The sequence below is a fragment of the Rhizoctonia solani genome, chromosome 14 (genome assembly GCF_016906535.1).
Source record: "Rhizoctonia solani chromosome 14, complete sequence".
NCBI lineage: Eukaryota > Fungi > Basidiomycota > Agaricomycetes > Cantharellales > Ceratobasidiaceae > Rhizoctonia > Rhizoctonia solani.
Window position 1 is genome coordinate 1,007,378 of NC_057383.1, and position 24,550 is coordinate 1,031,927.

At 46.5% G+C, this 24,550-nt stretch overlaps 6 protein-coding genes across 6 annotated transcripts; 3 read left to right on the forward strand and 3 right to left on the reverse strand.

The window, feature by feature from the left end:
* Positions 1–5,442: 5,442 nt before the first annotated feature.
* RhiXN_10947 (ABC transporter) lies at positions 5,443–11,126 on the reverse strand (the record flags this gene model as incomplete). Its single annotated transcript, XM_043330762.1, has 31 exons — positions 5,443–5,676; positions 5,729–5,762; positions 5,815–5,860; positions 5,911–5,933; positions 5,986–6,140; positions 6,192–6,341; positions 6,395–6,515; positions 6,586–7,094; positions 7,148–7,185; positions 7,238–7,258; positions 7,309–7,318; positions 7,374–7,418; positions 7,470–7,616; positions 7,724–7,928; positions 7,985–8,229; positions 8,281–8,403; positions 8,455–8,538; positions 8,591–8,604; positions 8,658–8,698; positions 8,748–8,758; positions 8,812–8,871; positions 8,920–9,123; positions 9,183–9,236; positions 9,290–9,352; positions 9,401–9,427; positions 9,487–9,592; positions 9,659–10,341; positions 10,425–10,549; positions 10,609–10,736; positions 10,790–10,870; positions 10,951–11,126. The coding sequence occupies 31 exons, from the start codon at positions 11,124–11,126 to the stop codon at positions 5,443–5,445; spliced, it is 3,963 nt and encodes a 1,320-aa protein (XP_043186107.1).
* A 1,193-nt stretch (positions 11,127–12,319) lies between these two features.
* Positions 12,320–15,638, forward strand: RhiXN_10948 (cation efflux family protein; the record flags this gene model as incomplete). The annotated part of the gene is made up of 10 exons (XM_043330763.1): positions 12,320–13,029; positions 13,082–13,537; positions 13,588–13,746; positions 13,802–13,893; positions 13,946–14,144; positions 14,207–14,357; positions 14,424–14,615; positions 15,038–15,152; positions 15,222–15,416; positions 15,484–15,638. 10 exons carry the CDS (start codon positions 12,320–12,322, stop codon positions 15,636–15,638), a joined length of 2,424 nt encoding a protein of 807 aa, XP_043186108.1.
* Positions 15,639–15,769: 131 nt separating this feature from the next.
* On the forward strand, positions 15,770–17,768 carry RhiXN_10949 (uncharacterized protein; the record flags this gene model as incomplete). Its single annotated transcript, XM_043330764.1, has 3 exons — positions 15,770–15,967; positions 16,018–16,238; positions 16,313–17,768. 3 exons carry the CDS (start codon positions 15,770–15,772, stop codon positions 17,766–17,768), a joined length of 1,875 nt encoding a protein of 624 aa, XP_043186109.1.
* A 1,341-nt stretch (positions 17,769–19,109) lies between these two features.
* Positions 19,110–20,045, reverse strand: RhiXN_10950 (uncharacterized protein; the record flags this gene model as incomplete). Its single annotated transcript, XM_043330765.1, has 5 exons — positions 19,110–19,209; positions 19,271–19,308; positions 19,366–19,445; positions 19,500–19,613; positions 19,682–20,045. The coding sequence occupies 5 exons, from the start codon at positions 20,043–20,045 to the stop codon at positions 19,110–19,112; spliced, it is 696 nt and encodes a 231-aa protein (XP_043186110.1).
* Positions 20,046–21,140: 1,095 nt separating this feature from the next.
* RhiXN_10951 (Tyrosine kinase specific for activated) lies at positions 21,141–22,038 on the reverse strand (the record flags this gene model as incomplete). The annotated part of the gene is made up of 6 exons (XM_043330766.1): positions 21,141–21,209; positions 21,252–21,392; positions 21,452–21,676; positions 21,729–21,797; positions 21,855–21,908; positions 21,964–22,038. 6 exons carry the CDS (start codon positions 22,036–22,038, stop codon positions 21,141–21,143), a joined length of 633 nt encoding a protein of 210 aa, XP_043186111.1.
* Positions 22,039–22,810: 772 nt separating this feature from the next.
* Positions 22,811–24,466, forward strand: RhiXN_10952 (TPR-2 domain-containing protein; the record flags this gene model as incomplete). The annotated part of the gene is made up of 8 exons (XM_043330767.1): positions 22,811–22,878; positions 22,958–22,988; positions 23,040–23,099; positions 23,152–23,193; positions 23,242–23,364; positions 23,463–23,603; positions 23,652–23,864; positions 23,930–24,466. The coding sequence occupies 8 exons, from the start codon at positions 22,811–22,813 to the stop codon at positions 24,464–24,466; spliced, it is 1,215 nt and encodes a 404-aa protein (XP_043186112.1).
* Between the last annotated feature and the right edge of the window lie 84 nt (positions 24,467–24,550).

Below are 24,550 nucleotides of genomic sequence, written 5' to 3' on the forward strand. Positions count from 1 at the left end.
AGGTCCAAGCTGAGTTGTGACACATACTTATTTAAGGGATGGGAAAGCATACATCACCCACATCAAAGGCCAAGATAGCCACCCTAGTAGAGCATATGGATCTCAACTATGAGGAGGTGGCAGAGCAGGTTGAGAGGAACCCTACAACAGTCCCTTGTATATACAAACAGTACCAGAAAACCCATGACTGTAATCATGTGGAGCTGCAGAGTGGTTGTCCATGCAAATTAACCAAAGCCAATGCTCAATTTGCAGCCTTCAAGATCAACAGTGGCAGCACAGCTGATGCCACCCAACTTCAATGGAAATTTTTCCCCCAAGTTTTGGCCAATACTGTCTGTCATAACCCATATCTGGAAAGGTTATTACCATATATATCCACTGTCAAAGATATATAGTATATGTGATGCACAGTGATATATGAATAATATATATTGCTGGGGGATGTTGCACTCCCCCTGCCCCCCTAGCTGCAGACCAATGTTAAGGGAGTCTGCAGGCAAGGTCTGAATATTATATTATTATAGAAGAGATTATGTCATCCCCCCCACCTCAAATCTGTAGTAGTTTAGTATAGTATTTGATATAGGACTGGAGGGGGGGAGGTCATGTGACCCTGGTGGACTGTCAGTCTCTAAGTAATGAGTGCTTGGAGTAATGACAGTTCTGACTGCATATATGTGAGTATATGCGGCCTTCTAAAGACTGCAGAATATCCTATTAGTAGGTAGCTTGGTCAGGAGACATGCCAGCAAAGGCATGGGTCATGACACTGTCAGGAGAAGGTTAAAGGAACAAGGCTTAGATAACTATGCAACACATCAGGTCCCTAGTTTGACCACCAAGAATATCCAACAGCAACTAGAATGCAGGGAGGACATGATTTCTTGGACCCAGGAAAACTGGGCTGCAGTCATTTACTTGGATGCCTCTCAATTCAAGGTCTTTGGCTCCAATGTGTTACACTCCCTTAACATATACCATTAGAACTGCCTGATTTTTCTGATATTTCTACTATTTTTTCCAAACCTTTTATCTCATGTTTTCAAATCACATGATCTTGGCGCTTATTATGCCAAGATGCCACACCAAGATGCCGTGCCAAGGGCGCTTAGGAGAAATCCATGCTTCTGCGCAGCCCACAGCATGCTTCCTTTTTCACATGTAGCCTTCTATTCACACACACAGACCACATGTATTTAGCAGCCTTTTCTATATATACAGCAGGGAAATTGCTTGGAAACCCCAAGTCAATTTTACCTTGTCTCATATCCATTGAGGAGGCAACCCAGCCAGCTAAGTAGTTGGCCCCAATCATCAGAAGTGACTTACCCCTATCTCACCTACCACACCTCCCAGGCCTAAGGCCCCTTTGTTGTCAGTAGTTAGCAGTAGGACACCATAAGCATTGATAGTATAGCCTTAGATACATAGTTAGAAAAGCAGTGCCTGTAGTAGTAGTATGGCCTTAAGTGCCCGCCCCCACTAGCAAGTACCCACCTTATAGTGGTGTACAACACAATGCTTGTCAACATGTTTGGAGGATGCTAGGAGAAGCTCTGGACCCCAAAAAAACTAGGAAAAAAGTCATACATGGTGGGGGAGGAGTGATGGTCTGGGGCTGCATTACAAAATGGGGTGTGGGCCAGCTTTGTTGCATCAATGAAAAGCTCACATCTCCAGGGTATGTCTGGATCTTGACAGACAAGCTTCTTGGGACTCTCACCAACAAGAATATTGATTCCCACAGCATTTACTTCCAGTGTGACAAAGATTGGAAGCAATGGACCAACCTAGTCATGAACACACTTGATGAGCATGGCATTGATTCCCTTCTCTGGCCAGCCAACAGCCCCAATATGAATATGTTGTAACTGCACTGTAAGGTGGGTTGCTTGCTGGTGGGATGGGCACTTAAGTCCATACTACCACAGGACAGTGCTGACTAATCTAGGCTAACTACTGTACTATGATGTGTAAGGCATCCTACTACTAACTACTGGCAATGGTGGAGGGCCTTAGGCCAGTGAGGGTGGTGTAACTTCTGAGACTACTGAGTGGGGGGCTTATACTATGGCCTGAACTACTTAGCTGGTGAGGTACCTGTCTAGGATGAGAGACAAGGTAAAATTGACCTGGGGTTTCCAAGCAATTTTCCTGTTGTTTATATAACAAGAGAGGCTAAATACATGTGGTCTGTGCGTGTGTGAATAGAAGACTACATGTGAAATAAGAAGTGTGCTGCAGACTGCACAGAAGCATGGATTTATCCTAAGTGCCCTTGGCACAGCATCTCAGTGCAGCATCTTGGCATAATAAGTGCCAAGATCACATGATTAAAAAGTAAAAGATATAGAGTCCATAAAAAATAGTAGAAATATCAGAAGAATTGTCCAAATTCTATGGTATAAGTTAAGAGGGTGTAACAGAATATCATTGAGAACCTATGGGACCATCTGGACTGCAAATTTTATAAACAGGTTCCACCACCCACAAATCCAAAGGTACTCTAGACTTATTTGGAGGAGGAGTGGAAAAAGATTGACCAGAAGTATATTGATTCACTTTATGATTCAATTCCCATGAGTATTCAGCAAATTGTAGAGCAGAAGGGTGGCAACACTGAGTATTAATTGTGTATTTTTTTCCTTGACTTGTTCTGCCTGTATGTTCTGTTCTTGTGTTGTGTTTGCATTGCTTACAAAAGTTTTGCAGGTGCTTCAGACTGTATTTTGACCATAGTTACATGTATTCTTCACTAATTTGACTGTGATTTTGTCTGTATATCCTACCTAACAATCTGAATTTGCTGCAATCTTTTGCTTGAATTTGGCTAATTTATTTTGCTTGTTGCAGTTGTTTGTTGTTATTGCAATCATGTGCTGCAAAGGTTTTGGCACCCTGTGTAGCATTGGGTTCATAAGACCCTTTACTTACCTAGTAGTTGCAGTAGTATAGCAGCTCATTGGCCTTGGGCCTCCCTCCACCATAGATAGACACTGTCATAAACAGAGGAAAATAGAACTAGCTGGAATTGAACCAGCTTGACCACTAAGCCATAGAGCCCTATTATTCCTCTGCTGACAACCCATGATTACACCTGCTACCCCCCAAATTTGGGCTTGGGCCAGCATGCAACCACCTGTACTGGTCATGTGACTGTGTCCAGGACAGACACCTCCATGCCACCCTAAGTGGTCCTCCCCTCAGTAGTTTAGCCTTAGGGTAGATTTCTCATTGTAGTAGTGCAGCCACAAGCACCCATCCACTAGCAAGTGATTGTTACACCCTTACAAAATATACCACCAGAATTGCCTCTTTTTTCTAATATTTCTACCATTTTTTACAAACTCTTTATCTTTATTTTTCCAATCATGTGATCTTGGCACTTACCATGCCAAGGACGCCTAGATAACAGATATGCTTCTGCACAGTTTGCAGCTCAATTCTCATTTCACATCTTACTTCCTTCTCTCACAGCTTATCAATTTGTAATTAATAGTTCTTGTGTATATATACAGCAGGAAAATTGCTTGGAGACACCAAGTCAATTTTACCTTGTCTACAATCACAGACAGGTACCCATGTCATGAGCCACACCCCTATTATGCCCCTTATACACATACCAGGGCATTCATGGTACACACTACAACCACTGGAAACATGCATATACCTTATGGTTGACATGGCTGGACTTGGTGATATTCTCTAAGTCCAGGTCACATGACCTCCCCCCCCTCCAGTCCTTTATCAAATACTATACTAAACTACTACAGTCAACGCCCTCTCCATGCTTGTTGATGGGCTCCAATTCAAATGCATGTTTCTAGGAAAAGAAGGGGGTGTTTTTTGCTCAATCAGTAGATTAATAATCAGCTGCTTTCTTGTTTCTGAGGGGTTGCACACAAGCAAATGGTACAAAGAGATGCATTGCTTAAGCCACATAATCTATATGTGTATTAATTGCAAGGAGGGACTAAAGGAGCAACATTTTTACAAGATCAGACATGATTGGGCTTTTATGGAAGTTGATTAACACCCAATGCATTGATGTTGACTGGATTGCAAAGCATATATTCACTAGTGATATCTAAAAAAAGATGCAAAAAAGAGAGAAAATTACAAAGACAAAGCAATTGTGGTGGCAAGATTGAGACATGTATTCACAAGAGCTCTGCTTAAATACAGGAAAGTGTAATTTTTTTTGCTGTACCCAGAGGCTGTTGGTTGTTGTGCCTAATGGGGATAGCGGCTGTGGCACAGAAACAGCTAGAAAGCAAAGTCATGAAATTGCAAACCTGTTGTCAGCTAGAAACCAAAACACAAGCATCCAGAGGGAGAGCATGGAGAGGGCATCAACTGTATGGATTTGAGGTGGGAGGGGATGACATAATCTCTTCTGTAAGAATATAATATTCAGACCTCACCTGTGGGCTTTAACATTGGCCTGCAGCAAAGGGGGTGGGGGGAGTGCAACATTCCACAGCAACATATACTATTCATATGACTGTCCTGGACACAGTCACATGACCAGTACAAGTGGTTGCATGCTGGCCCAAGCCCAAATTTGGGGGGTAGCAGGTGTAATCATGGGTTGTCAGCAGAGGAATAATAGGGCTCTATGGCTTAGTGGTCAAGCTGGTTCAATTCCAGCTAGTTCTATTTTCCTCTGTTTATGACAATGACTGTGCATCATATATACTATATATATCTTTGACAGTGGATATATATGGTAATAACCCTTCCAGATATGGTTTATGTCAAGTACAGCCTCAAGCACCCACCCACTAGCAAGTAACCCATCTTGCAGCTGGGTTACAACAAAAGTATAACAGAAAAATAAAGTAATTTAACCTCTGGCCTAGCATGCACATGCTCTATTTATGCACCCTTTTTGGGGATTTTCTTGCTGTGGCTATGGCTTGAGCTACTCAATTGGTAAGATGGCTGTATTGCTCATGATTTTTTGGTGGCTGTATTTCAAATAATTTTGGGAAAAGCAGATTGCTGGTTTTTGAGGCTTTTATACAGTATGGCAGTATACAGTATGACAGGTTCCACTGTATATGTGTCTGTCTGCAACAATGTTGCTAAAACCTGTTGTACCATATACTTGTCTAATTTCCAATTTTCCAAATGTATACATTATGGTAGGTTCCACTGTACATTTCTGAACTTTATATGGCATTCTCCAAATTTCTCTTGATGGCTGTTGTTCCAGGTGGCAGTCCAAGCCACAGATGCTAGTCTTACTCAGCTGTGGCTGTACGTACTCCTTAGCATTTCCTTTATATTTCAAATAACTACAGGAAAAGCAAAAACCCTGCTGTTATCAAGTAAGAGGGGTACAGAATCAAGGGGTCCCACTGTACAGGCAACCTAATCAAAGTCAGATTTTATTTGAAAACATTTGTTGATTACCGTATTAAACAACAAAATTCATTACCCCCGCCGGATTTTGAGCACAACAAAGAACCAAGCAAGCACGCGGTATGCCAGTGCCAAGGCAACTAGGATCCCCAGATATCGACCAGTTTTGAGGTTGTTCGAAAAGCCGAGGAGATCCAATAACTCTTGTCCGCTCTGAACTAGGCATTCACCGGACTGGACCGTCTCGGGGGAGCAGTGAAGTTTCAGTCCGACCGATTCATTGACTGCAATTACTCGTGCAGCGTACTTAATTAAAGAGCTTATCAGAATTTAGTAGGTAGAACAGCAAATAAAGTACCTTCATCGTAGTGGCGTAAGCAATATCGGATAACCTAAAATTATTAACCTTAGTAACAGGAAGGTATTTGAACTAACTGGTCTCACCAGGTCGGAATTGAAACAGATATAATTCCAGATAATTGCACCAGTACTAAAAGGTTGGATAAATGAGAGGAGCCCAGGGAAAACAAAGCTATATACCTGTGATAAAAGTCGAAACCAACCTGATTGGGTGACTCAGTGTAATTGTTACAAAGGAAGAGAACAAGTACTTACGATACACTTAACCCCAGAGAATTCGTTATGCAGGCAAAAATCATGCCAAAACTCTCCCCATTGGACTGCAGCGCAAAAATCGAAAAGGCGTACTCAAAAAATATGCGTGGGCTTGTCTGCATCCCAGCACCAATATTCGTTATAACCGTAAACAACTACTTCTTTTTAAGCAGATAATTTTGAAGTTTAGCGTTGAGATTACCTACCAGTGAGGCCAAAATCTCCATAGGAAGAGCCACCAGTGTGAATCCAAGTACAAACGTAGCTTCTGAATATGCAGCACTCGAACGATATTCATGGAAGTATAAATCACGGTCTTTGGGGAAAATAGCAATGCAATTCAGAAGGCCAACGAACTTTGAGGTGCATTTGAGCACAATTCAACTTGAAATAATTGATGAACACTCACTGCGACCGGAGATACCATTTCTTGAAAGTAACCAATACGATCTTGCCCCCCAGATGGACCATGCTTAAGTCGCTGATAAAAGAGTAGGAATAATACTCCGAGGAACGGGAGTTGCTGTAGCCTAACCCAAAAGACTTCAATGGACCATTTTCTCAGTCATAGCACTTTGGACGAATTCGTATGCGCATTACCTGCTTGCTGTCTCCACCTGCATTACATTAGTTTTATGAATGGAATGAGGCGACGAGTTGACTTGCAAATTCTTCGTCATACGATCGACAATCAACGGCAATGCGATCCACATAGGTGTGAACCTCTCCTCCGGACCCCCAACCTGCACGAGATCCTCTTCTCTATCTTTCAAATCTAATTCCTTCATTTCTCGATGAGTATTTGCCCAGCGTTTAACAAGCTTTGCGACCCTTTCGCGAGTGGCTTCCTCCCGATCCCTCCGCAAGTCGACCGAAGCAAGATCCAACAACCAGTCTGCTGGGTTGTATAACGGAGGAATAGGATGTCCGGCAGAGGTAAGAGTGGGGCCAACCTCGGAACGTGGCCCGGCATAAGCAACTTCACCTCCTTTAACTAATAAAATGATGTTGTCGAGTTTATCCACGTAAATGTCAGAACGAGGCTGATGAATAGATAGGATGATGGTACGCCCGCTTCGTGCGATATCGTTCAACGCGATCATAACATTCTATAATGGGTATGCATTGGTGCTAAATTAGTAGAAAACTTCCAAATACGTACATTGGCTGTCAGAGCGTCGAGCCCACTAGTCGGCTCGTCTGAACCGAGGCGTCAGAACTTTTATAAAGCGCATGGCGAACTAATACTCACCAACAATCAATATTGCAGGATCTATCCAATATGATTAATGTCACTCTTTTATATTACGAGTCGCCACTCACCATTGATCATCTTATTATGTCAATCAAAGTGAGCAATCTTTCAATATCGAGACGTATTTACCCACCTGAACTGCCAAACTCAAGCGCCTCTTTTCTCCTCCAGATATTCCCTGCTCAAAGCTCAGCATCCATTTGGGAATTTATTACGCTCGCAACTATACCTTCAAGAGCTCGCCACCCACTAGATTATCTGCACACAAGTCCAACCCTAGCATCTTCATAACTTCCTCCGCTCTTGCGATTTTCGATTTTCGAGACATGCCTTTTGGCAGCCGAAGGATAGCTGCATAACGAAGTGTTTCCCTGACCTAAGTCAGAGGTTCAGTATATGCTCATAGGGTGAGAATCAAGTGTTTGAGCGGGAAGTTATTATATGAGTAGAATGAACGAGAATGAATGGCTAACAGTGTGGTACGTGCAACACAATCGAAAAGAAACTTGCCGTCAGAGCGGGTAGGTGATAATCATCTTCCTGTTCAACAAACGCGACTTGATCTCTCGTATTTTTATTGACTGGTCGACCATTGAATAAGATCTCTCCCTGAGATTCGAACCTTGATCCCACGCCTGCGTTCATCCTTCGCGAAGCCAGCAGTTGCAATAGCGTGCTCTTCCCCGCCCTGGCCGCCGCGTCAATGTGCGATTTCAAGAAGAAGAATAAAAACGATCAACCCACCCCGAAGGGCCCAGGATAGCAGTGACCTGTCCACTCGGAAACACGGCATGTACATCGTTTAGGATTCGCTTCTCAGTCTTTTTGCGTGTCACAAGGCCAGTCTTTATCCACTTCAATCCTAGGTTTCGGACTTCCACATCGATCCGCTGGCGAGAAATATCCATATCACTATGTACGGCGGGGCCTTTTCCAGCGTCTGATGGGTCTATTTTCCGAGCGTAGCGTGTGCCACCGGGTTTGTATACCTATTTAGGGAGGGAGGTTACAAGCGGCGTTTCGAGACGTACATGACTCACGCTTAAGACAATTCCGGCAATAAAAGGGAATGCAACAGCCAAGCCTACTAGCCCAGCAAAGTAATAACCAACGACATGGTCAACAGGGATTCTCAATCCTGTCAAAACTTGATTGCCATCACACTATCCATCATCAATAAAGATAGAACTAAGAATAGAGTGAAGGAATCCAACCTGATTACGTGCTGCGCCCTCCACTCCTGGGCACGCGAACGTTCGATTCTTGAATTGGCTGATCGCCACGGCGCGGAATCCATACTGGGGTGAATTTGGGTTAGGTGCGAGTGGAAACCATCGAGCAAATACATACATAATAGACCGAAACTGCCCGATGACAAAGTTAGCTCAATGAATGCGTTGTAAACTAGGCGACATACTCCATTTGACCCAATCCACATACACTGGTGGGTGAATCAACCTTTCAAAGCTAGTCAGCGCGCGCTCCTTTCCTGAGAGGAGCATCTTACAGATAACCTGCCTGTGGGAACCCGATGTAAGCAAATCGGAGGCGAGGTAGGTACCACAACTTACAGTCAGCAAGAAGAAAATCGATAGCCCATTCGCCATGAGACTTGCTTGCGCATATGTCCTCTAAAAACGCCGTTATTTTCCTTTTCAAGAAAGCCCAACAGAACATACCTGCAAACTCGCAGCCAACAATGCGAATCCAACGGTTCCCAGCTGGACAAGTACGCACTCGGCAATAAAAATAAACAAATTGGCCGCAAGGTCCTCGGTCCTCATGTTTGTTAGGAAATATAGAATTATGGCGAATAGCCCGGACGAAATAGTATGCAGCGGCAAAGTAGATGTATACTCCGAAATAAGCCATGGGACGACTTGCTATTCTCCCCAATTGCTGGTTAGTCCAAGACGGACGATCTATCAATATAACGACGCACGTAAAGATGATCCTCGCGCTCCCTATCAAATATGACCAGGTCCGTCTCGCAAAACTGGGCCAAAAAATTGTGAGCACTCGGGATATTTCTTGCTTCTCATGACCCACTTTGTATATCGCGTATATAAGCGTCAGGTAAAAGTAACAAGGGGCGTGCTGGTAACTGAGAGTCTGCTCCTTGTTAGCCCCTATGCGTTAGGCTTATGCGCTAGAACGTACCTTCAGGGATTGGATATCGGAAGGACTCTAGGGTACGCCCATTGGGATATAAATAAACTCCGATAAATCAGCTGAACAAAACCCACCTCTCCCAAACGCAAGAACGTGATGCCCAATAAAACGGCAATTCCAATACTTTGACAGGCAAATCCTAGGAGTTGAGCATAATCACGAAAGACGCCTTTTGTTGCTCTAGGTATTCATTAAATCAAAATGGCCACGGTTTGAAGAAAACAAAAGCTATCTATTCAAACTTACCGACTGGTGAGTACAACAGTTTGCCTAATCCACCCGGGCCGTTCAAGCGCTTGAGGCCGAGAACCTGGTTGATCCTCATTTTGTTGCACATTGGCGTATAGCACATCTTGCTCTTGCGGTTGAACAGACGGTACTCGTTGAATCACATCGGATAGAATACCAGATTGGCGAGAGGGGCTATGTTCATCGGCTATAACCTTGCCTCCATCTTTCCATCCTTGGATGAGCCTGGTGACACGCTGTATAGAACCTTGGTCTCGAGGATCGACACTACAGATATCGATCAACCAGTCCAACGGATTTACGCCCGTTCCGCCGTCCGCTTCTACGTTAATACTACCCTTTTCGGCCACATCCTCACATCCCTCCGTCCGATCTCCGGGACTCCCCATTCCCATATCTTCAAACCAGCCCAGACATTTGTCCCGTCTGCCGGCGAATACGACGTCACCCTTGCTGAGCACCACGATTCGATCAAAGAGCTCCCATGCGTCCGAGCGGGGCTGGTGGACACTCATGATCACCGTCCTTCCTTTTCGGGCGAGGGAAGATAAAGTTTGGAGGAGGGCATATGCGGTGAATGCGTCTAACCCCGTCGTGGGTTCGTCAAGCGCCAGAATGGAGGGGAGAGATATGAGCGAGAGGGCGATTGTGAGTCTGCGGCGCTCGCCCCCGGATATGCCCTGTGAGATTGGGTAAGCATGGTAGATGGGGCGAGTCGGGCGGGGTGGGGTGGGTTGCTTGCCTTGCGAAGTGCGCCTCCTACGACGGTATCAGCTGCATCTCCTAATCCGAGTTCGCGAATGGTTTGGTCGACGATTAAGCGACGGGTTGATGAAGAGATACTGGAGGGAAGACGGAGTGCTGCTGCATAATCGAGGGTTTCACGAACTATTAAGCGCTGGTCAATAAGAGTTGTAACTAATGTAAAGGTTATGACATGAGCTTACCCGTGAGGTGTTCAAGCAAATAGTCATGTTGTCTCACAAACCCAATGCGGTCTTTCATCTTTCGTGCCGACAGAGCGACCGATTCTTTCGCGCTGAGTGAAATACCAGCAGGCTCGTACTTGACTTGTCTGCAATACAACAGTTATTTCCTAAAGTAGATGCGTGATACTAGGGCGCTTACCCCGCAGTGACAGGCAGGTTTGCCAATCTACCAACCAACGCATGTAGCAGTGTTGTCTTTCCACTACCCGACCCACCAATTCTGTCAGGGAATAAATCAGCTCAAGGTAAGGTAGCAGTAAACAAACGACTTGCATAGCCATCATCTCTCCGCTCTCGCACCGGAGCGAAACATCGCGAATAATTGTCCCGTGCTCGGACTCGCTGGACTTGGGTCGCAAGAACCCTGGTAATGGTAATACAGACCGAGGGGGCGGGATAGCAATTGTATACCCATCCACTACGAGATCATACATAGGCGGCGGAGGCAGCGCATCAGCACTCGTCTCGCCGGCCATCTTGCAGATACACCTGGGTTCAAGCTGAAGCGGGAGGAGGGGATTATTAGGCGAGCTTCCTTGGAATTCTTGTTGAGTAGTTGTGTTATATAATTATGCTCTCGGGCCCCGCGGTTCCCAGGATATTGGTGGCCAGGCATCGGATTGGCTGGTTCGTCCGGGCCCCGTGGATAATTAAGCTTCTAAATATGTATCTTTTTACCATGTGTTCTGAGATATCTTTATTGGCCACAAGCGCTGGTCAATTGTTCAAGATTTGTTCTTTTGAGTATATCAATTTGGTGAGCATATGCTGTGGCGTCTGGGCCATGGCGGAGTGTTGACTGGTGGATGATGCAGAAAAGGTATCGAAACTGTCCGAGCGCATGGTCAGGAACAGAAATTACACAATTCGAAAATGATCAGGCAACCTTCTCGGTTTCTGACGTCAGCATTGGAATCTCCGGTATTTGACCATGAGCGTCGCAGGTCGACTTTGGCACCAAACCCTCAAACTATCGTAATTTTAGTAAACATCAATATCTGCTCGTGGCGCCCCGAGTCACCGTGCTGGCGCAGATCAACTTGGTTTGAGTATGGTATGTTGGAGTTTCACTTGGAAGCATCCAAGGTAAATGGATTTAACAACTGTTTGTTGTGCGCCTGGCTTGGTCTGAGAACTTTAAAGAGGGTTACCAAATATAGCTGTGCATAACATCGCTCATGATTCAGAGTGCATGCGCCATATAGACTTGGAGCTTTGGATCTGTTGGGCCTTGACAAAATGATATGATTCACTGTGAGTAGATTTATACGTGTTATATATACGATGATGAATAACAAATAGCATTACAGGTATAGTGCGGGGTGGATCAGAATGTTGGGAGAGGGACATGCGGAGGCTCCCAACTTTGACAATGTAAAGAGCCAGGGCTAATGAGTGCCTGGATATCGATCTTAGCCACTAGCGCGGAGGTGAATTTGCTTTTGACCGTGTGACGTGAAATACCGAATTAAATTACTCGGAGGTTTGAAATGGATCTCGGCGCTTGGGAGTGATGGAGAAATGGAAGGTTAGGACCGCGCGGGTGGGGTACAAACGACCATCTGCTTTATTCGGACAGCTGGCAAATCCACCTGACCGCGATACCGGCTACCGCGTCGACGTTCCTTACGATAATTTTTTTCTTTACCCGAGTTGACGACTGGTCGATATGCACCGACGAAAAACGAGTAAAGAGACCCCGGAAAATGGCGAGTCGACAGCACCAGAGATGGATAGCGGTGCTCCCATGAGAGGGGAGAGTGATCCTCCCAGTCCCGTACGCGAAACAAATGGATCAGGAGTATATGAATCTGGTCCTCGAGGTCCATCTTCGCCAACTCATCCGCAGATATCGGTACGTGCACCGTCGGCGGGAACACCTCCCAGCGTTCCATCAGCGAGGCAAACGTTTGGAAAAGTGGCATCTCAAGCTATGAACCGTCATTCGCGCGCTCCGTCTGTGTATGAACCACTATACGGAAACCCACCGAGTGCTCCTCCGACAAAACAGTCTTTCAGTCCAACATCCCCGACAGGCCCACCGCCTTCCCCATGGAGAAGTGGGTTTCCACCTCCATCGCCATCTACCAGTCCACAGAGCCAGACCAGCTCACGAAGAGGTCACGGCCGAGTACACTCGCGCAATTTATCAGTATATTTCCCAAGACCAGGTCAGGTACTTAGCGCGGGAGTTGCATCCATTGCCGAGGATACCGATGGCCAGGAAATCGAATACACGAGGAACGGAGACGCACCTATACAACTCATCCCCGCTCCAAATGGCACTCAGGCTCGTGGCCTTGGAGATGGCTTCAAATTTGGTGGACTTCCGATGGATCCGGGTGCACCGAGTGTGAGTGGTGGAGGCAAACGTAGAGGGTATGCACGTATCCTTGTTTAAACTCGCCCCATGTTGACCAGCCTGGCCCAGTCATCATCACAAGCACTCTCTGTCCCACAACTTTTTCTCCTTCATGGAGCCAGGTTTATCCAACCAATCCGTCCCGTCACCAGTCCCAGAGTCGCCATGGGCACCACTCACCCCATTCCCTCAAACGGCCACTACATCCAGCGCGCTCACTCCCTCGGCTTCACTCATCCCCGACGCCCCTCGTCGCGCCCATTCTCCCTTGCACGCTCCCCGGTCTGGCACGGTAGGCTATCTACAAGACCTACCACCTGGCTCCAAGCGTGCTCTCGTTTTCGGCCTTGTCGAGTTTTTACTCGGGGGGATGGTGTGGGTTGCCGGTCAACGACGAGGAAGTCTGGCCTGTGCGGGGTTGGGGTATTGGGTAGTATTTGATGCTATGGGGGTGGGGATGGGTGTAGTTGGGCGGGAACTTGCCTTAGGTGGAGCGATGGGCGAGACGGTTGCCAGGCCTTTTGGGTGAGTCCTCATACCTTGGTTAGAGAAAACACTCGCTGAACTCGATTCAGGTCTGTTCGATTAGAAACGACACTGATGTTTTCGCAAGCAGTATATCTGATGTTCGCTGCTGTCTATACCTGCAAGGAGACTGTGGAGCATATGCTGCTTGCTGCCGGGTCGTCACATCATCACCACAGCGGAGACGAGGATGCTTACTCTCCAGAAGGGTGAGCCCTCACGCACTCAATTAACAAAATGAACATTAAACTTACTTTCTTACAGGTTGCTTTTCCCGAATGTTTTATTAATACTCTCGGCCGTGTGTATGCTCTTCACAGCTGTCGCCTTTACAACACACGAAAGGCTGGTGGCCGGTGAGTCTATCCTACACTCTCTATCAAAGTCTATTCCTAAGGATTAATACAGCGGCTGGCCCCGATCTTCCGACACTCTCTTCTCTCTTCTCTCAATTCCGATCTTCCTCCTCCCGATCTTCTGAAAAATCCCGCACCCAATCTCAATACGACAATCGCACACGATGGGTCAAGATTCTCGATAATCCATTTTGTGCGGCCCCAGTTGGGTTCGCGCTGGCCTTGCTTGGCGTATCCTTGTTTATCAGCTCGTAAGTCCACATCTAGGTTTCTATATACTGTTCATTTGGAAGTCTGATGCCCATCTTGCCAGAACCGAACATCGTTCACTTGATATCGCGCTCGCTGGGGCAGAAACACTGATCACATGGGCAATCGCATACCCCGTCGCCGTGAGCTTGGGCAAAGTACTACTACAAACCGCTCCAGCTGGACTGGAAGGACTAGACCGAGTCGTACGAGAGGTTCGTCCCATGGACATTAGTCACCTTTAAAATGCTCAACTAACTAAACCAACTCGCTAACCACAGCTCGAACGACACCCACACATTTCCCGTCCTCCGGTTCCCAAAGTATGGCAACTCACACCAGGAAGCGCGCTCGTCGCAACGATGGAACTCCCTATCCGACGCGGAGTGGACGATACCGAGGTGTTGGCGCTGACGAGGTATGCGTATGAGCGGTGTGTTGCTGTTGTGGGGCGAGGTGGAGGACCGGGAGGCGTGAGCGTTTCTGTGACGAGGGATTAGGCCCATGCAGATGTGATGGAGAGGAGGGTTCTTTTTTTTGCTTGATTTATTTCGTAGAGGTTCAATTTGGGACCTATATTCATTATACATTTGAATACCTGTGGGCGGGAAATCGTTTTCCGTGGGTAGGATGGATCAGCTTACAACTCGATGGCGGGTTTTTGTTTCCCGTGTGTGTATGTGTCGCGCCTTGAGCGATGTACGAGTTGTGAGCTCGTATGGCTGAGAAAGTAAGGTTGATCACAGGGCGGATGATAGTATTCCGCTGTTCTCTTGAGCTTCTATAAATCCGACGACCACGACGTGATTGAAGAGCCTACAATACCTAACCAACTCTTATCGCCATGTTCTCCCGTTGTATTCGACTGCGTATGATGTCCACAAGTTCTATCCAGTCGACAAAACTCGTTCCACCCTTTACGGAAGAAACGGCCCGTGCCAAGGTCAAGGTCGCCCAGAACTTGTGGAATGGGCAAGACCCAGAAAAGATAGCATTGGCCTATACACCAGGTAACCCCCCCCCCTTCAATCCTATTAATTAATTAATATCAATATTAACAAATGGGAATGACGAAACAGACAGCATCTGGCGAAACCGTTCTTCGTTTGTCCAGGGTCGACCGGCCATAGCCGAATTGCTCCGAAACAAATGGGCAAAGGAGAAAGATTATATGCTTCGTAAAGAGCTTTTTGCGTTTACGGATAATCGAATTGCTGTGCAGTTTTGGTACGAGTATCGGGATGCGTCGGATGGTATGAAGTGGAAGCGGTGTTGTGAGTATGTTTCCTATTAAAAAGCAGATATGATAGAGGCTGAACGATTGTTATTATTTTGTGATAGATGGGCTGGAAGATTGGACGTTTGCTGAGGATGGGCTTATGCGGAAGAGACAGATGAGTGGGAACAATATAGAAATCCAGGATGGGGAGAGGTGGTTCAAGGGGTTAAACAAGGACCAAGTTGAGAGTGCGGAAATCTCCGAGAAGCACTGGTGATTGTATAATAATTCAATGTAAATATATACGCTCTATAGCAATACCTTGGTATCCTGATTGGGACTAATTAGAACCCTTAAGTGCGGATCGGTGATGTGCAATTCATTCGGAGATCAACCATCACCACCGCCATGAATATCGACGACTATAGACAAATGAGAGAGAATCTCTCTTCGATCATAGATTCGCTTCCGTACTTGACTTCGACTACTGTACAACTGCCCCTCTTGGATACGGAAGGAGGACTGTTTGGTACGGGGGATGGTGGGGTTGTTGGGGTTAAAAACTTTAGGATCAGTGCGCACAAGGATATAGATGGATTGGATAATGTGAGTTGTATTCGGCTGTATTTTAATATTATTCCGATTGGTTAGGGTAGTTTATAGCCCAGCATTTGAACACCCAAGGCCCGTTGCCACCTTTATCGACCAACGCACCTTATATACTAGCTGTATGGAGCGAGATCGTCGCTGCTTGCCCGGTTCAAGCGATCGGAAAAACATTCAACTTGCCTAAAGAAAAGGGACGCGGAAAGGATGCTGGGACAGTAAAAGTAGATGTTGTCGCTGACGAAGGTCGGCGGTGGATCCGGGTCAACACGTGAGTGAGTCGTCTCTGATTTGCTTCATACATTCACTTGGTGTTGAACATAATGTTGATCAGTATCCTTTTAGAATAAAAAATTCGCGTCTTATGGCAGAGATCCACGAACTCGACGGGTACGATTCCGAATCATCCGACGAAGAGTCACCACAAAATGGCGGCATTGTTACCCCCTCGAGCGAGAATTCGATTATTCGAATGGCCAAGTCATTACTTGCCGCTGCCAAATACCATGTCGTACCGGACACCGGCGAAATCCCACACATCACCTTGCGTCTCACACGACTGGAAATTGATCCTGTCAATAGCGACGAACCGGTTGATATTCGAATCATACGTACCGTCAAGGAACTCGAGGGAATGGGCATTGACGTCCAACTTGGTGAAAGGCCGTTCCCTTCTCGACTGGTGGCCCCTACGTCTCCGCCCCCGGCTCCTCCTCGACCGACTCGTAGGGTGAATCTAGACTTGTCGCTCATAATTGCACTGGTGTCGGATCTGACTCATGCTCCGCTTCCTACAAACGAAGTAGACGCATATGAACGCTTCAAGCCCCTTACCCGAGTCTGGAAATCAGGAAAACTCTTCCGTAGCACTGTTATTAATGCGAGCGACCCTCCCAGCGACGATGAAGGAGATAGTGAGGTTAACGAAGGCGAAGATGTTGTCAAAGATTCGCACGAGCATTCACGAGCGCTTGCACTACAACTTTTGTCCGAAATGCGACACAGTCTTTTGGACGAGATGGCTTCGTATCTCAAAAGCGACCAGCCTTTAGAGTTTTGGACGACCCCCGAGGCCCAGCAGCGGTGCGCTAAGATTGTACAAAAAATCGGAGGAGTGGGTGAACGTAGGCGTGCCAAGGCGTTGTTTGACCCCAGTGGTGAACAAGCGTTCTGGGAAGGTTCGAGGTTTGGCGTAGCATTTATTCCGGGATTGGTGCCATTACGAGTCTACCCCGAACATGTCCCCACTGTGACCGGTCTCCCTGGGTCCAAGCCAATCATACCGCACGAGATATTTTCTCGTCGACTATTCAGAACCTGTCGAATCCTCTTGTCTCCTTCGCATGCTGAGGCTCAAGCGAGACTCAAAGGTACGATTGTACCCTTGGGTTATGCGACTGAACTCGGGCCTCCTGGAGATACCCCCCTGGCACCCTCGATAGACACCTGCACACCATCTCCATCCGTTTTAGCAGGCTCTCGTCCGAACACGAGGCTTACAGCCCATACTGTCCGTTCGATGCTATGGGGAGTCTCAAGTCGAGTTACTACCCTGACTGCAAATCGAGCGAGTGTGAGAGCTGTCTTGCGGGAGATGAAGATTTTGGCTGGAATTGGGAGTAGTGACTCGGAAGAAGCCGAGGGAAATCTTGAAAATTCAGGTTTGGAGCACGGCATTGGTGGGACGGAAAGGGAGGTTGGAGATGATGGTGTTGCAGTATTATGGGTTGTTGAACCTCGTTCGTTGGCAGAGCAGATGCGATCGGATGTGGTCAACGCTGGAGAGGGTGTGAATGCCTAGGAGCTGTACGTTAAAACCCATGGCCCGATGGTGGCGTACCATTCTCCTACCCAAAAATTAGTTTTTATATTACCAACGCAAGACTGCATATAGCTCCACCTCATGTCGAAATCAAGAAACTCAATCAGGCTTTATTTGGTGTGTCATATGTATGCGGTACGCGCCCCCATCCAGTCACAAGTAGAAGTGGTAGTGAAAGTGGAATATACTATACTCAAGCTACTTCCTATTTACTGTTATCACAGATAAAACGAAAGACTTTAGTGTTTTGTAGAATTAACCTTGCTCATCTTGTTGCAAATAAGCGCTCGGAAAGACCCTGGTTCTTAGCAGCACCAACGCCGCTCGGAATTGATTACCGCCCTCGGATGCTATTCCAGCTCCTCACCAACCTCATCGCGATCAGTAAGTGGATATTTCAGGTTGTGTCGTGTGAGGAATCTGACCTCTAAATCTTTTGCAGGTTAATGTATGTAAATTCATGCTGCTTATTAGGCCAAATGATTATTAACGCTGGAATCTTGTCGCCGTAATCAGTCACGATGAGAGAGGTGAGCAGCTGTTCCAACTCTCAATGTGCCAAATCGCTGACTTGCCTGAATTAATAGAAATGGAAGAAGAAGCGCTCGCGCAGACTCCGCAGGAAACGCAGAAAGATGAGAGCTCGCTCCAGTACGTTTACAATTACTCACCAACTTGATCACCATCTGACTGGCATGTTCCTCAGAGTAAACACCACACCGATCTAGGCTAGTGCCGGCCCATGCGCTAGTTTTGCCCTCAAACTCATTTCGTAAAGTATTCATGAATTACGGGCGGTCGTTGTCTTGGTGAAAAGTCCCACTGTATCAAAAGCAAACGAGTCGTGTATGTTTTGTATTCTCTCGAGTCTGGCATATACACTATATTCTTTGAAGTGTGTGAGCTGAGTGGGGGGGGGGCAGAGTGAGAAGCTGTCGAAATGGTTTGAAAAATGGCCAATATAGCTTGTAATCATGAAATATGACTTTAGAGTGCTTCTCTCTTCAGCTTCCAAGATCCAAAATGCTCATAAACACTAATATTATTAGAGCACAACAGTGTAGTGCAATTCACTACTATGAGATTTGACATAAAGCTCCGTGTAAACAAAATAGGTTTGACCGCAGACAGATAGTTGCTTTGATTTGACGCCCAATAATGCCAACTTATGTATAACTTTCATATGTTTCCCACGAAAATTATACAGCTCGGACATTGGAAAGTGGATCGCACTATTGAAGAACATGGTCTATGAGGCTTTGAATTCAGGCTAATTGACTAGCATACATTGATGATTGAGTCCGTAATAGTGTCTGGTGCTTATGCTTTTGATTCTTTTTGGTAAGCCTCCTTCAACGATTTCAGGAGTCGCTCGTGCAAGCTGGGAGAAAGCTTTACTGGACCATCAGTCGTACATGTGCTAATAATAGGCATATCAGTTACTTCCTTGTTACTGATACCTGCCTATCGCGAACACTCACCGATAAGCTGGCATCCTCTCGTACGTTTCTCCTTTGATCTGTGATGGATTAGGAAAAATGATTATTTAATTCGAGTCGTATTGCGATCGACGTACCTTGCCATCTTGGACTAATACACTACCAAGGATATCGTCTGGGTCTCCTACGCGTCCCAACTCAGGAAAGTTTCGATAGTCTAAGGAAGAATTAGATTGTCTGGAAGATGAGCACGGATGATTATGCCACGTACCATGCACATGTAGCCACCCCTCTTTCCTTTGTACTGCGTCATTACCTAGATCTCGATCCGCCCCCTCAATTAGGGATGCTTTGACGGTTTCATGCAGAAGATCCACAAACGCCTCTGTGGTCGGGTGAAAAGCCTACCATTTAGACTCGAATACTAGACTGCCGGGAATTCTAATAACTCACGGTTCTCTTGGAAGGAGTTAGATTCCTCGCCTCCCTTTACAAGTCCAATTACAGTAGCCGAGCTCTTATTTACCGGTTTCTCTTTCAAGAACGACAGAGCAAATATATTGTCGCCTACTGGGTGGTAATATAACCCTTTCCGTTCGGGGTCCTCTTCTACTCCTGTCGACGCCGCATAATGGCGCAGTTGAGAGCGGCCTGTATAGCGAAGAACTGGTAGATGGGATGCAGAATGGAGTGTTGTGAAAAGGGAACCCGATGATTGGGTTATAGCAGGAACGGATCGTTTGACAATCGTGCTTTTAACTGTCGGGAACAGTCGGCGACAAGTGAATGCCCTGGTTGCGGTTGTTCGAGAATACATGGTCTGGACAACGGTAGTATAGGTTAGATATAGGCTAGATTTCATTTGGACAGTAGAATATATACTGTGTGTCGTTGAGGTGACGTCAGGATCATCATACAGACCTTGGGTGGATCGGAACCCTAGTTAACCCTGATTAATATTGTAAGTTTTTCAGGGACTGTGACCATCACAATAGCGCTACTGAGCTGCGAGGCGCGCGTAAATGTGGCACTGCCACCGGCTTACGTTTTACTCATTTCATTTCACTTCACCTCTCTCGCTCTCGCTCGACTCCTTTCATTAGACACATACATACAAACACGACACCGTTAGGTATATAAATCCCCTCTTCATGTAGACAGGATAGTATTATTGTTTCCAAATACGAGACTCTGGCGAGTCACTCGGCTCGTCCCATAGGCCTCGACACCGCTTTCAGCCTCGCCTTCGACACCAGGTCCTTGCGACCTCGCGTGAGCCCAGGGCCTCTCGCTTCCGATACCTTCCCATATATGCGTGAATGCATACATGGGAAGCCTGTCGTCACAGTGCCGAGTACAACCAAGAGGTGGGGACGCCCGAGTCAGGGGGGCCCCGAGACGTGAGCACGACTCACGGACCGGGTGGACCACCTGCGCTCGGCAGACGTGGTGACAGGGACGGAGTTTGGGAGGAAAGGACAATGAGCGCGTTGCCCAATTCGTCTGTCGATCGGATGTGATTGATGTTCGCAACCGCGTGATCTCCAAAGCGCCGGCTTTCCTAGGCCCAGTACGGCTCCGCCTCGCTACGTCGTATCACCTCGTACTACATCCAGGTCAAGCAAGCTAAAAACTCAAACGGGTAAATGCTTGTAGGGTAGAGTCCTAGCTAAGTAAACGAAAGAAGTATTGGCGCACTGTCATCATCTATGTGACATTCGGGCAGTACGCTATTTTGATAATATCATCGATATTGATGCTGCTCTATAATAGCAGGATTTGGTGCACTGGATCCGACATATTCCGAGGGTCCGTTTATCCTCATCAAATATAACGAAATATGTATGTATGCACCATAGCCCGTGGTATGGAGTAAGGTGATCACAATAAGACAGAATAAAATCGCATTGATTCAAACCCCTTCCGAGTTCGTAGCGACTTCTTCCCAATCTCTCAATAGCTGTGCAGCACTTGGGCGCTTCTGTGGATCAGCATTCTAACACTGCACCATCATATTCCATACTCGCTGCTTGATCGGGTGTTCTCCTAACTCCAAACCTTCCGCAGTCGCTGGTGGGCCTGTCCCTGCGCGCTGTTGGCGACTCATCGTACCATGTTGACTACCCTTATAAAAAGGGTCCCAAGGCATCATTCCCATTTGAACCTACACGTAAAATAATTAGGGGCATAGATAGTATATGAATGCTAGCCAATGTAACATACTTCTAACGTGACGCAACCAAATGCCCATATGTCAGACTGTTGAGTACGCGATCTCTCGATATCATCATCGTCTTCCTTCGTCGATATCCAGAGCTCGGGACTATACCACTGAGGCGTCCCTGCTGGTCTGTTTTCGGGATGTGCGTAGCATGCGCATTCGATGGCAGAAGACCCAAAATAACAGATTTTGGCAACTTCCCCATCTCCAGCAGCTAATATATTTTGCTATGTTGAATAGTCGGTACACTCCATATACCAGAGTAAAATTACTTCTCACCGCCTTGAGGTCACCATGCACAATTCTTTGCGAGTGAATGTATGCTATCCCTCGGATTGTATCTAACAGCTAAAATGAACCCATGAGCATTGTGTCCACAGTGATAGCGCCCAGCATCATCTTTACTAGTTTGAACCTCATTCGATGATTCGCCACATGTGGGTCAGTAACGTATAGGTACTGTAAAGGCGAGGCCAGTATAGGGGTTCGGCTATATAATAAACTATGCTCTCACCTTTTTGAGGTCCCCATGAAGATGATGATCGGATACTGGCCCCGGTGCCAAGTACTTTGGATCGAAGTCTACCATTGACGCAATACCAATGAACGAAGTAATATGAGGGTGAGTGTGTAATAATCGCCATATCCTTATTTCGTTTTCAATTGCGAGTTGGAGCTGAATGGTGGATTAGTCAAGCAAAATGATTCGTCTAATATGAGACCTTGATTTACATCAGTGTCATCTCTTCGCTCTTGATCAAGGGGCCTGAATGTCTTTGCTACTACCTACCCGGGGAATAGCACAATTGTTGAGCTATATAGTCTCGTGGAATATTGTCGAGCTCTACCTTCCTTGTCTCTAACATACCACTGTGAATTTATTCGATTACATTGATAGTTAACGCGTTCCAATGACTGCAATCACACTTACCAGTAAATATCGGCGCGGCCACCCCTAGCAAGTGGGTATTGAGGAGGAAAAGAAGGCGCAGCTGGGGGCGGTGGGTGACTAAAAATATGGTTACAGTCCCCCATTTAAATTACCCAACACAATGGCAAGACCAGTCTTGGAGAGTCAGATATTTGTGTTTAGAACCTCAGAGAGGCACGTGGGTTGTGAATTCATGTACAGTAGAGTATCCTAATTTGTGATGACGCTTCCAGGATTCAGGGTTGTGTTGGTCGCGGCAGAGACTCTGGTTAACACGCGATCCGCCATACACCATTATAGCCCGACTCCATCTACACAGACACCTGCTTGTTGACGAATCAATTCAAAACTCTAATAGGGTGGGAAACATGAGCTGCCTCACTCCTAATTACTGACCACTCTATTTGTGCTAAGATCAGGATTCTAGAGTATGACTGATGCACGCGTTCCAGCAGGAGGGACTTTCTTGGCTCACGGAGCAGCTGCAGATGTTTGGCTGTGAGTTCTGTCCTTCCCCCTCAATCGACGTAGAGGCACTGAATTGTGGAATTGACTGCGTCGACCACGCAAAATTCAGGGTCGATGATCCTGACTCAGAGAGCCGCAAGGTTGTACAAGTTTAGATTTACGGAACTTATATCTCTAACATACTCATGTAGTGCGTTCTCAAAGTCATTCGCCTGAGCCTCGACACCCTGAACAACTACCAAGATCCAAAAGTTAGGCTTCTCAACTTTGCGCCCACAGTGAACTAATCTAAATTATAATAAGGGACCAAGAGAAGCATTACAGCTCTGGGATGAATTTATTAAAGTAGGCTATCGATATAAGTGCACTATAGGTTATTGAACATATGTGCAGCTTTATAAGTCCAGCGTCGATCGATGGATTTATGTCGCGCATGTGAATGTTGTTCGGATTACTGGAATTAACGAGCAATTAGATTTGCGCGTTGAATATCTTACAAGTGGGACTGCCCCTCAGGTTTGTACCTCATATAGATTCAACCGTGATGTCCGCATAATATTGATATATTGGAGAAGTGCCTAGCCAAATATCCACATGACCCATATTGTCCTTAGGAAAAAGATGGCAAGCCAATCTCTCAATGCATCGCGGATCCTCATATAGTTTTCTTCCTGCAGATTAAGGATGTTTTAGCTGGATTAGACTATCTTCATTCCCAGACCCTCCAATCATACATGGCTCCATTCGCATGGTTGGTGTCTTATATTTATTCATTACCTCTGCATACCTAAAACTATGTTCAGGATAAGTTATTTGTCGATGCGCAAGGTACCTGCAAGATCGGAGAGTTCGGGCTAGCATCTCTAGTTGAAGGGTTTGAATCTTTTGCACCTTCTATATCTCAGGGTGGTCGTGTTCGGTGGCTAAGCCCGGAACTGTTGCAAACAGAACCCGACCAACGGATGGTGCCCACCATAGAGTCCGATGTCTGGGCCCTAGGCTGTACATTGTTTGAAGTGAGTGCCTTTTCGGCACCTTGCTTGGTATTAGCACACCTGATACAATACTCCAGTCTCACTAGATAATGAGCGGGAAGCTCCCATATTTCCCATACCAGCACGACTTGAGGGTCCGACACGAGATTACATCCAAAACGCTTGCCGGACATCGTGATAACTTGCTCAGCCCCGATTTTGTAGAAATTTGGGGACTTGTCACTTCTTGCTGGGAATGGGCTGCGGACCAGCGGCCATCGGTAACGGAACTTGCACAATCAATTTCGAAGACAATGATTGGACTAGGCTCTCCAGATTTATCGACCATGGATGTTCACAATAGCGAACAGATCAAGGTCATAATCAATATACCTTCAAGATCTAGTCAAACCGATCAAGGGTCTGGACATAATTCCGCAGTAACCTTTGAATCACATTATCGTTACACGCCCTATGAAAAGATTACTGGAAAGACCGCTGCCGACATTCTCAAGGAAGTAGATCAAACACCTCAAAGCTCGAATACCGTCTTAGAATGCCATAGAGACTACCTCCCACTCTACGGGGGCCCCAAAACCCGGGAGCGCTCTGGAGTGCTCCGGTTTTGGGAGCCTCCTCGTTAGGATCCGACGGATCCGGATTGCTCGGCGAGCACTTGGGAGCACTCCACGAGCACTTCCGAGCGTCATACCAAACGCTCCGGAATC